Source organism: Passer domesticus, chromosome 6 (assembly GCF_036417665.1).
Source record: "Passer domesticus isolate bPasDom1 chromosome 6, bPasDom1.hap1, whole genome shotgun sequence".
In the NCBI taxonomy this organism is placed as follows: Eukaryota; Metazoa; Chordata; class Aves; order Passeriformes; family Passeridae; genus Passer; species Passer domesticus.
Genome location: NC_087479.1, coordinates 70673810 through 70684812, shown reverse-complemented (window position 1 = coordinate 70684812; position 11003 = coordinate 70673810). Strand labels below are relative to the sequence as shown.

At 51.2% G+C, this 11003-nt stretch overlaps 1 protein-coding gene and 1 long non-coding RNA gene across 3 annotated transcripts; both read right to left on the bottom strand.

Annotated features, from left to right (window-relative positions):
- Positions 1-280: 280 nt before the first annotated feature.
- LOC135303971 (serine/threonine-protein kinase PAK 3-like) lies at positions 281-8418 on the bottom strand. Of its 2 annotated transcripts, XM_064426275.1 has the most exons (9): positions 8298-8418; positions 7286-7349; positions 4702-4750; positions 3440-3552; positions 2801-2918; positions 2063-2162; positions 1365-1561; positions 640-777; positions 281-491 (listed from the first exon to the last, which is right to left on the bottom strand). In XM_064426275.1, exons 1-9 carry the CDS (start codon positions 8302-8304, stop codon positions 402-404), a joined length of 876 nt encoding a protein of 291 aa, XP_064282345.1. In that variant the 5' UTR covers positions 8305-8418; the 3' UTR covers positions 281-401. The 2 variants fall into 2 exon arrangements, with proteins under 2 accessions (XP_064282345.1, XP_064282346.1); XM_064426276.1 differs by lacking the exon at positions 8298-8418 and having other exon boundaries at positions 4702-5427.
- Positions 8419-8789: 371 nt separating this feature from the next.
- LOC135303970 (uncharacterized) lies at positions 8790-11002 on the bottom strand. The gene is made up of 3 exons (XR_010365402.1): positions 10802-11002; positions 9862-9899; positions 8790-9460 (listed from the first exon to the last, which is right to left on the bottom strand). It is a non-coding gene; the product is annotated as an uncharacterized LOC135303970 (long non-coding RNA).
- Between the last annotated feature and the right edge of the window lies 1 nt (position 11003).

The following is an 11003-nucleotide window of genomic DNA, read 5'->3' as shown; positions in this document are numbered from 1 at the left end:
CTGCAACACAACCACAGGCACAGCAGCATCCCCAGCAGTGACACCACTGCTCTGCTCCATTCTGCCCTGCTCTGCTCCTCTAGTCACAGCTGCAAGCCTGTATCTCCACAAGAGGCTGTGGCCTGGAGGCGAGGAAGGAAAAAGATCTTTGCTCACAAACAAACCGTGCCACAAACCCCATCCATGGGTCTTCCCACATAGCAGAAACACCTGACCATTCAGAAGCAAATTTAGAGCTTATTCACAGGGTGAGAACAAAAGGAAGCTTCCAACACAAAGGGTTTATTTATTTATTACAGTATTTATTCTGACTATCACTCATAACAAACTACAAACTACGAGCTATAAACTACAAACTACAAACTTCAAACAACAAACAACAACAAAGGCCTCCTCCAGGGCTAGTATCTCCTGTCGGCCATGAACTCCTGCGTGGCCATGATCAGAGGCGTCAGGGAGGAGGCTGGCTTGGCTGATGTTACAAATGGATGCTGCCCAAAGAGAAAAAGAAGCAATGAGCTTCTACTTTCCCCACAGCCTGAAGCAGGCTTTCTCTGGCTAGCAGAAAGATACAGAAAGGAGGGCATTCTGTGCACCTCTCTCTCCACATCCAGGACCTGCAGCCGCTTTGCCTGTTACCTGCAGAAGTTCCTGGGCAGACCAGCGCCTGTCCTCGTCCCTCTCCAGGCAGCAGTGCAGAAAGTCTCGCAGCCACGCCGACTGCTGCCTGGGCTTCTGCAGCTTCGGGGGGGCCCCGGTGCTTATCAGCTGTTGAACCTAGAGAAGAAGGAAATGCCACACTCTACCTGTCTCCTTCGCACCCCAAACTGCTCACACAGAGCCCATTGGACAAGCTCCACTCTGCAGTGGCACTTTACTCCCTGCCACAGGGTGGCAGATACCTTTCCTAGCCCTACTAAAACAACCCAAAGCCAGAGGCAGCCATAGCCAGTCCAGTAGGCAAAGGCTCTTGCCTTGACCACTCATTTCACTGGATGATGGAATCAGCAGCAGCTCCATCAGCTAAAGCACACTTTGCTTCTCTGAGCACTGACACAGCCTCTACAAGTGACATGGAAGACTGACTTTCATCTAACTCTTCTATTTCCAAGGATTATTCCATAAAATGCAGCTCAGCACTGCTCACTGCTCCCTTAGGCAAAGCTTCTGCCAAGCAAAAGGCATCCTGATTTTTAGGTCCTGTTCATGCACAAAAATGGCAAGGGGATGATCTGGCCAAGAAGCACGAGAGACTGTGCAGCCTGGAACCTATCATTTTCAGGTGTTGGCAAGCTTCCCAGGCAGAAGAATGGGAGCAGATTTTGTTGGGGTGACAGCAGTGTCTGAGAGCAGCTGCAGCGTACCGTGCGGGAGGTTTTCATCAGGTACGGAGGCGCTCCGTCCACCATCTCGATCCCCACGATGCCAAAGGACCAGATGTCCACTTTGGGGCCATAGGGCTTCCTGGTGAAAATTTCTGGCGCCATCCAGTAAGTTGTTCCAACAGCTGATCTCCGTTTGTTCTGCTCGGTGGTGAGCTGAGCAGCAAGGCCAAAATCAGCTGAGGAGGAAAAACCACTCTGATCAAGCCAGCGTGAATTAGGAAAGCAAACAAAAGAAATCCCCATTGTACCAATGTCCAAGAAGGCAGTGTGGAACCCAGCTGTAAAGAGGCCATACCTCAGGCCTGCAGCCAAGGAAATACGGAATTGGCCACTTAGCAAAACCCCCCAGTTTCAGGCAGTGGATTTTAGTCCCCTGAAGCTATTAGACTGTAACTGCCTTGCTTGGGAAGGGACACACACAACCCAAAGCCACCCCTGAGCCCTTCTTCCCAGCAACACTTCCCTGCACCTTGTGGCTGTGCTCTGTGCTTGCAGCAGGGCAGCCTGCACTGCCACAGGCACCACTGCAGGGAACTGGAGCCACCCAAAGGCAAGCCCACACCGCAGCCCGCCACGGCTGAGCCTGGCCACAGGCACCACTGCAGGGAACTGGCAGCCACCCAAAGGCAGCCCCACACCGCAGCCTGCCACGGCTGAGCCTGGCCAGCAACACCCACCCAACTTGACTGATCCATCCAAGCCCAGGAGAATGTTGTGGCTTTTGATATCTCGGTGGATCACTTGCTTGGAGTGCAGGAAATCCAGGCCTTGCAGGCACTGAGAGAGGAAAAAGAAACACGAGCCTAAGTGGACTTCATCCCACAGGCAGAAAAGTGGCACATCTGCAACACTGACTTCCTGGGGGATGGTGAGCCATGGCAGGACAGGCTGCTGGCAAGGGCAGGAGCCTGCTGCTCCACCACGAGAACAGCAGTGCCTTTCTAAGTGAGGATATGTTTGCTTCTGAAAGAGAAAGGGCAATTGTTCCTCTGGCCAGTGCCCTGCAAACACAGGCTGAAGGAGCCCTGCTGCAGTGGCTGTGCTCTCTGCAGCCAGACAGCAGTGGATGCTTTTGCAAACACCACTTTGGGTGCAAGGCTCTCCTTTGAGGCTGAGCTCTGGGAAAGTCCTGTGAGTATCTCTTCATCTTTGCCCCTTGCTTCACTTTGCACCACCAGCGCCTTTGCCCTTACAGGGAAGGAATGCAGCACACACAGGCTCCAGGCAAGTGTTTAGAGAGGCAAAGACAAACACACCAGAAGAAGGGCAGGGACACTGGCAGGCACTTCAGATGCTCTTGCTACTGCCAAGGACATAAGAGAAAGGCTTGGAAGATGAAATCTCTCCTCTCCTTATCACCCATTTGGAAGGACCATCCCAACCAAGCCATGGGAAGCACAAGTGCCATCCCTTACCTCCCGAGAGACAGCTGCTATCTCTCCTTCTGCCATGCGAGTCTCCCTGATGACATCATGTAAAGAACCTCCGTCCATGTATTCCATCACCAGCCAGAGTTCCTCATCCACCAGGTAGCTGAAAGGAGCAAACTGCCTGGAGATGAACGCACGCACTTACACAACCTGATGGATTCTTGTTTCTGTGTCTCTCTCAGAGGAACACAGGAGGAAGTGAGTAGTCATTCCCGACGCTCTGCAGGGCTTGAACTCTGAGCAGTCTAAAAGACAGCTCGGTATCCACACCAATGCAACAGGCCAAGGGAAATACAATAGACAGTGCTTTGTCAGCACTTCAGACACAGGGAAAAAATCAAATCCCAAACCCAACAAAAAAAATGTGGAGAGAGGACAGGAACTTGGAGGCTGTTGGCTCAGTAAGACAGGGCCCAGTCCTGTCTTTGAAAGTGCCCTTCACACTAGGTATGCCAGGAAAGATGAATGCAGGCCCAATGCAATCTCCTCCCAAGACGCTGTAGATCAGCCCAAGAACAGGAATTAACAGCTCCATCCTCTTTTGCCAGCGACCAAAGGAGTGGTTGCACCTCTGGCTTGCAGGATGAGAATGACCTTTCATGGCAGGACAGCAGAACCACTCACCTGTCTACATAGTTCACAAGGTTGGCATTCTTACTGCCACGCATGACCTGGATTTCATTCAGGCACAGCTCGCTGCTGCTCTCTTGCAGGAGACTAATTTTCTTGATGGCCACCTAAAACAACATGGAAAGCCATGAACCAAAGAAGTCTGTGGCACAGGAGCACAAAGGGAACATGAAGACAGTGATTATGGGATGACAGTAGCCCCAGCTGGGCTGGGCCAAACTGCCTTGTGACTGGACATCAAACCCCATGCTTGGGCACCTCCCAGGACAGAGAGACAGATATCCTTTGCCTTGTAAACCTGGGAGAAACATGGTCTAAGCTCTCCACCTCAAAGCTCTAACAACACTCACTGTGCCCACTGTCTTCCCCAGGACCTTCCTTTATCATCCCCATTGTCATTGACACACCTCTTGCAAGCAGGAATCGATTCTGTGCCAGTAGAAATGGAACAAAACTGCTGGGAAACCTTGGGCACTTCTAGGGGGCTTGATCATTACTCCAGCAACCACTAGCATTCTCCATTGCACAACTACAAAGCAAACTCTTACAGACATGACTGATAAAATGCTGTTTGTCCTAAAATCATCCTCAGGGTTATTCCCCATAAGAAACACAACCCTACATATTTCACGGAAAAAATGCTGTGATGATGAAAACATCATTAAGGACACCTCCAAAAAAGACAATCCAAGCACTTCCTCACTTCAGGAATTTGCATTTCGTTCCACTAAAATACTTTAATTCACACCACTGATATTTGCAATTACTGCCTGACTGTAAAAAGAAATAACCCATGCCTTGATCCTCTAGGGATGCACACCAGGCTCTGAGCAGGACTCAGGCCCTTGAGACACTCCTTGCAGACCTTGTTCTCTCTAAGCACAGATCCCAAGGGCAGCACTGCAGGTGGCTGCAGAACTGCCAGCATGATTTCCATGTATTGGCTAACAGCCAGAAATGAGAATTCAGGAACGCTGCAGCCCCAAAGAGCAGTGCCATGCTCTGAGACACCACCTGGGCACGTAGACCCAGCCCTGTGTCCTCCTCTGAATGATACCGCTTGGCCTCCTTGCATCCCCTGGGGCAGCTGAGAAGGACAAAATCTGTCCCCACTGTATTTGGCAGGCAGACACTGCTCTGCACTCCATTTGCCTTTGCAGCAAAGCTCCACTGGTGAGCCAAAGCTCAGCCACAGCTCACAGCAGAGGGGAGGGCACTCGAGAGCTGCAGAAGCTGTGGCGCTGCTTGAGGCTTACCTCTTCTCCTGTGGCAGTCTCCACTGCCATGCACACAGTGCCGAAACCCCTAGAAACAAAACAGCAGCAGAGAAAGAACAAGTCCTTTAGTCCCTGCTAGTGCAAAACACTGCAGTCCAACAGGAACAAAGTCCTGGAGCAAAGAGTAAATGGAACATGACAGATTCTTCTCTGGGTCTTTTCTCCCTTTTCTCTTTCTCTAGCTGTGCATGTGTCGGATTTTTCCAGGAATATGCCCGTTGGGTCTTCTTACACCTCTCCTTGGAGTCTGTCTGCCAAACTCAAGCACTACCACTCAGGCTTTTCTGAGAAGCCTGAAGCCATGTAACAGCCATTGGAGGAAAGCCTCTAGACACAGATCCCTTCTCCAGCTTGCAAGGAAAGTAGTGTCCAGCCACAGCCATAGCAGGCAAAGGCTTCCATTGCTGCACACAAATGGAGAAATCCTCAAAACACAGGGTCTTTAGGCAGCTGTGTTCTGGGTCCAGAGCCATTGGCAGCTGCTTCTCTTCGATGCAACAGACACTGGAAGGACTCCACTTTTCTGGCGACTTCTTGTACATTTGGCTTCTGTTCTGGGGTGACGTTATGATGCTTGTTTCCCCAGTCACTTGTTCTGTTTATGCTGGATGTTATATTCTGTGCCTCCAAGACGGGATCAGACAGTAGGGGCCGGGAGAAGAGGGAGCACAGAGTTTTGTTATCAGCTGCACTCTCCCCCGCAGTCTGCTGGAACACAGAACTCCAGTGTTGTGGTCTGGGCACAGATGGGGCCACACACCACACTCCTTTTGCTTTTTAGTTAGTTTAGCTAACTAAGGTAGTCTGAGTTTCGCCTTTAGTGTTTTTCTTTCCCTTTTCTTGGAGCCATTCGAACCTGCTCCAGACTGGGACCCAGCAAAACACCGAGAGCTCACACTTTGTAGCCCACCAGGGCCTACTCTGCAGCCTTTCCCAGCACTGGAGAATGACAACCCCCAGGAGAGACTTTCTGAACTTGCCATCTCTTCAGAGCAGCAAATGAGTTTTGTCATCCGGTATTGTTCATTTTGTGTGCTGGGGAGTGATTTCCCTGTTAAATAAACAATTTCTTTCCACTTCTGTCCGAGGAAATTATTCCCAAACTGGCTGGGGGCAGTGGCCATGTGGGTTTGCTTTTAGGAGGGGCCCTTTCTGGAGGTTTCCTCCAAAATTCGCCCTAAACCAGAACACCTGGTACAGAGAAAATGTTGCAAATCAATCCCATCTACAGTCAGCAGAGCTGGCTTTCAAAGGGAACAGCTTGGTGGATTCTTTGCAGCAAACGCCTAAACCCCACAGGATCCACGAGGAGTCTGCCATCAGGCAGATGATGCCTTTTCCTCTAGAGTGCATTGCCACTGGGCAGTCCCCTGAAACTTTGTCTTTTGCCACTGCAGCCACAAAAGAGAGCTGCTTCTTTCATTTCTGCTTTTGGCTTCTAGACTAGGTGGTGGTCATCCTGACTACTGAATTTTATTTGCAGCAAATATTGGAAAGAAATGTTACTGAGAGCTGTTCCCTGACAGCTGTCAGCTGCTAGCTTGACCTTTGAGACAATGAAGTTTCTCCTCCTTTCATTCCCACGTATTCTGTATTCTTTTGAGACACTCAAAAATTATTTCTCCTATGAAAAGCGGCAAAGTCCTGGGTTGACTATATGATGCTTTTATCCCCAATCGTCTTGTTCTGTTTATACTGAATAATAAGTTTTACACCTTTAAGACTCTCTTCCAGACAGTGAGGAGGGGAGGGAAGAAGCGCGCAGTTTGTTTTCAGACTGCTCTCACTCCTCCACATTCCTGCTCCTGGACTGTGTTGTCTGCGGATGGACAGACAGCCGGACAGAGCTCCTTTTTTCCCTTTTTCTTGCTTTTAGTTAGTTTTAGCTAGCTGAGGCAAAGAAGTTCTCCGGATTGTGATTTTTTCCTTTTTTCTTGGACCTGTTCAAGCCTGCTCTGCACTGAACACCCAGAAGAGTACCGGCAGCTCCACCTGTGGCCCCCCTGGCCGGGCCTGGGCCACAGCATTTCCAGCACCAGAGAGACTGATCAAAGACTGAGTGAGCCGAGCTGCAACCCGGGGAGGGGACTGTTCTGAGTTTGCTTTTCCTTAGATTGTTTAATATTGTTTTATTGTTTAATATTGTTTGGTTTCTATTGTTTAATAAACAGGTTTCTTTCCACTTTTCTCCAAGGAGATATTTTCTCCCGAACCGGTTGGAGGGGGGAGGGGCAATTGAATCTGCTGTTGTAGAGAAGCCCCTTTGGGGGTTATCTCCCAAACTTGCCCTAAACCAGGACACAGGTGCAAACACACTTGAGGGACAGGAGAGCTGCCAGGTGCTGCTCTTTGCCGCAGACAAGACATTGCCAGCATCCAGGTGTCTTGGCTGTGCCTTCACAACACAGCTATAAATGCTGGCCAGCATTGAGAGATCACCTGGCATCATCTTAACGCAGTGTCTGAACAGCTTTGGAACTTGCCTGATGTCACTCTGGGGAGATGGGACACGAGCAAAACACACTGCCCCTCTCTTTGAAGAAGGAACTGTGGCTGCACTCACCCTTTGCCAAGAGTTTCCAGTTCTGTGTATTTAGCCTCAGGATCTCCCTCGCTCACCAGCATCTCTGTAAAAATCCCAAGGACAGATGCTCACTTCAAAAGAGATCCCACCCTTCATCAGATCACAAAGGCAGCCCCACTCTCCGGGACACTGGGCCCTCTCAACTCAGTCAGTCGGGAAACAACAACACCACTGCACCAGCACCACCTCAAAAACAGCAGCAGCAAGACAAGCAGCCCTGCAGCACAGATGGCCAGCACTAAACTAAAAGCCTAAAGTAAAATCTAAGCACACAGAGAAACAGTCAGAGGAGACAGGGATCAGAAAACTCTAACCAAGAGAAGTGATTGTTGTCTATAAACATTAAGGGCAGCAGGAAAAACAAAACCTTCCTGTTCTTGGCAATGAACACTCTGCGACATTCAACACAAGCTTTCATCCTTGCAAACATCAAAGGCATCTTGGGTTCTGGAATCAATTTTTGTCATCAGCTGCCCTCTCCAGAACAGGAAGAATATCGCAAAGTGCTTCCAGCAGAGCCCAGATCTCCAGCTTTAAGCAGGACTTTGCCTAAACAATGCCCTTCAGCCTTTCAGGAGCAGCAGCTCATGTTATAAGCTACTGTGATGGCCTTAGGAATGAGGTCCCTCAGCCTTCAGGACAGGCTGAGTGCTGAAGATGACCTTGGCCGTGCCCACAGCAGCTGGGCCCCGCAGGAGCTCCTTGAGGCCTACTCATTCGCGAGGTCACGGCCTCCTGCTCAGCCAGAAACAATCTCTGCTTGGCCTTTTGCCTACAGGGAAGCTCAGGCAAAGCCAAACCAGGCCGAGCTGCTCTCAGAGGCAGGAGCAACACCCCGCTGATCCCTCACCACCTCAGAGCACAACAACAGATCCTGTGTGGAGGAGGCCTCAGGACCTGGCACTCAGCTGAGCAGGAGGTGGGACAGCTCATGCCGGCACACGCGCACACAAGGCACTGCTCCGGCACACAAGGATCACAAAGGACCTACTCAGCATGGCCAGGCACTTGTCCTCTGTCCTCTCTCGCTGCTGCTCTCTGCTGCCAGACGAGCTGGTTGTGCTCCAGGTGCACGAGCTGCTCGTGCTTGAGCTTCCAGCCTGGGCACTGGAGCCTTCTCCCGAGCCTTCTGCTGCAGCTCGTGCAGGTGCCAGGACAGAGGAGATGGAGCTCTGGGACAAGAAATGAATTTGGGTCACAAATGAGCCTGGCAGAGATGCCCCCATTCCATTTCAAATGCAAGCCCCTAGGAAGATGCTGCTGGCCACACCCAGGGCTCTTCACCTCTCAGCTTGTGCAGCCCGCTTCAACAGCTCAAGGCACAAAATCCAAAGGCTGTTTTTACATGACGGACAAAATGACACCAAAGACGCTGCTACCCAAAGCGGGCACTTACTGGTGTTGTTTGCTCCGGCCGTGGGCTGACCGCAGGGCCAGGTTCATCGGCACCTTCCTCCTCTTCAGCCTCTTCCTCAGGTACAGAGGCAGCTAGAGCAGGTGCTGACGCTGCCCTTGTGCTCTGTGGACAGACAGCAGCATGAGGGATAGGAAAGAACCTGTCATTCACCACCTTACCTATATTCAGCTACAGGCCCTGCTCAGCTCTTCCTTTAGCTACTGACTTTAGCTGCTCTGTGGGGAGGGCCAGGTCCCTGCTGGGGACAGTGCCTCCTCATATCCTGCAAGCTTGTGAACTGCATCTTTGCACTGCTCTCCTCACAGGGGACAGGGAGCCTGCACAGCCACTGGCCACCAAGGACCTCACTTGTACCCCAGGAGCATCCAAAGACATCCTAATGCTACCTCTTGTCTCTTACTAAGACAAATTCACAGCCCCTTTCAGAACAGTAGGAAGCTGCTGCATAAACAATCCAAGTTCCACTCTGCTTTTCCAAGCTCCACTGACTGGGGGAAGGGCCGGAAAGATTCCGGCCTCCAGCATCTTCAGCCAGGCACAGGAGGTGCTGTCTGATCAGAAACTTGCAGCTATGCTTTGCTCCAGCCACAGCACGACCCAGAGCTGCTACTTACTGATGCTGGATGCTCAGGCCCTGCAGTGGCAGCAGGCGCAGTTTGGGGAGCATCTTCCTCCCCTCTGGCCTCTTCTGCAGGAAGACACGCAGCCAGAGGATCCTCCGAGGTTGGTGTTGGGCTCTGCAGACAGACAGCAGCGTGAGGGACAAGTGACCTTTTCTATGTTCAGCTCTAGACCCAGATGCACTAAGGAGAAATCATCTGCAGAGAAATGGGATTCTAAGTTGTTCCCACTGAAGTAAAATGGGACAATTAGAGGGGACTGCACTCTCTTGTGCAGGGGAAATTCCGTCATGGCTTAAAGCACCAAGCAACCCCACTTCCAGCTGCTTAAAAGCTCTGAAAAGGAATTGGAGAAAACAGCCTGGGCTCCTCCTGCTGCTGCTGCTCTTGCTGCAAAGGGTCTGGACTGTAGTTTCATTCATCCAACCAGGCTGGCACTGGACTGCAACACACCCAGCTCACAGCTTGCTCCACAATTGTCAAATGCTACCAAGGCCAGAGACTTCTTTCCCACTCACCCAAAGACCGGATTCTCTCCAGGCACGGGTGATGTGACCTGCAACACACAAGGGAAAAACAACCAGATGCTGTAAGAAAACTGCCTGTGCTGGGCAAGCCCACAAAAAGTCAACCCAAAGACAGAGCATTCTGCTTTCACTACATCACTCCAGCTGCAAACCCTGTGTCACACAGCAAGCAAGGCAACAGCACAAAATATTGCCTGGTGTCTACCTTCTGTCCTCTGTGGCCACTCAACCCACAGAAACTTGAGACTCAGAAAGGCCCAGTGGTTCTGTAACAATGACTGCTTCTGCCCCACCCCACCCAGCAGGAGCTACAGCTCCTCCCTTTCCTGTGCTTCAGTTTTCTCAAGAGATTGCATGCAGCAATTGCCATGAGCTCACTGAAAACCTTTCCCCGGAAAAGCTTCACCCAAGTGCCCCTTAGACAGGGTGGCAATTCTATCGTGACACAGCACGGGAACAGCTCCAGGGTTCGGGAGCATACAAGAACTCCTCTGAAATGTCTGTCTCAGAGGCCTTTTCCAAGCTGATTCTGTGACTTCATCACAGAACAAATGGCTCTTTTAGTGTGCAGGAAGTGTCAAGGTCCACAGGCACATGCTGGGATGAGGGAATGCAGACAAGAAGACTTGAACTGAGGGACATTCCCTCAGTCCTGGAGAGCAGTGCACAGCTTTTACAAGGACTCCTGACAAGCTCTCCCACTCTTCCTATCTTGGAAGTTGTCTTCCTTGAGCCAGTAAACTGAGGAGACTAAACTCCATAGCCACAGGCTGTGCCACAGGAGGAGTGAAGCCCCTGCAGGCCACATTACAAATGCTGCCCACTCCCCACTGGCTAGAGACACCCCCTTCTTGGCTGGAGCTGTTGACAGCGGCTTTACCCAACCAAAGGCCTCTTTGTGGCATTTCCATATGCTGCAACATCTACTTACGTGCCAGGTGGGTGAGAAAGTACCCAGAATAAGCCACGGAAAAAGCCGCGCAAACTGCAGCACACACTCCCTCCATGGCTTGAGCAGCGCTGCTCAAGTCTGTACCAGACAACGCCTGTGGGAAAAACCAAAAATATTCCGAGTCCTGCTGGCAGAGACCTCGTCGATCAGCAGGTTCTGCCTGCAGTGAGCGTGCCACAGA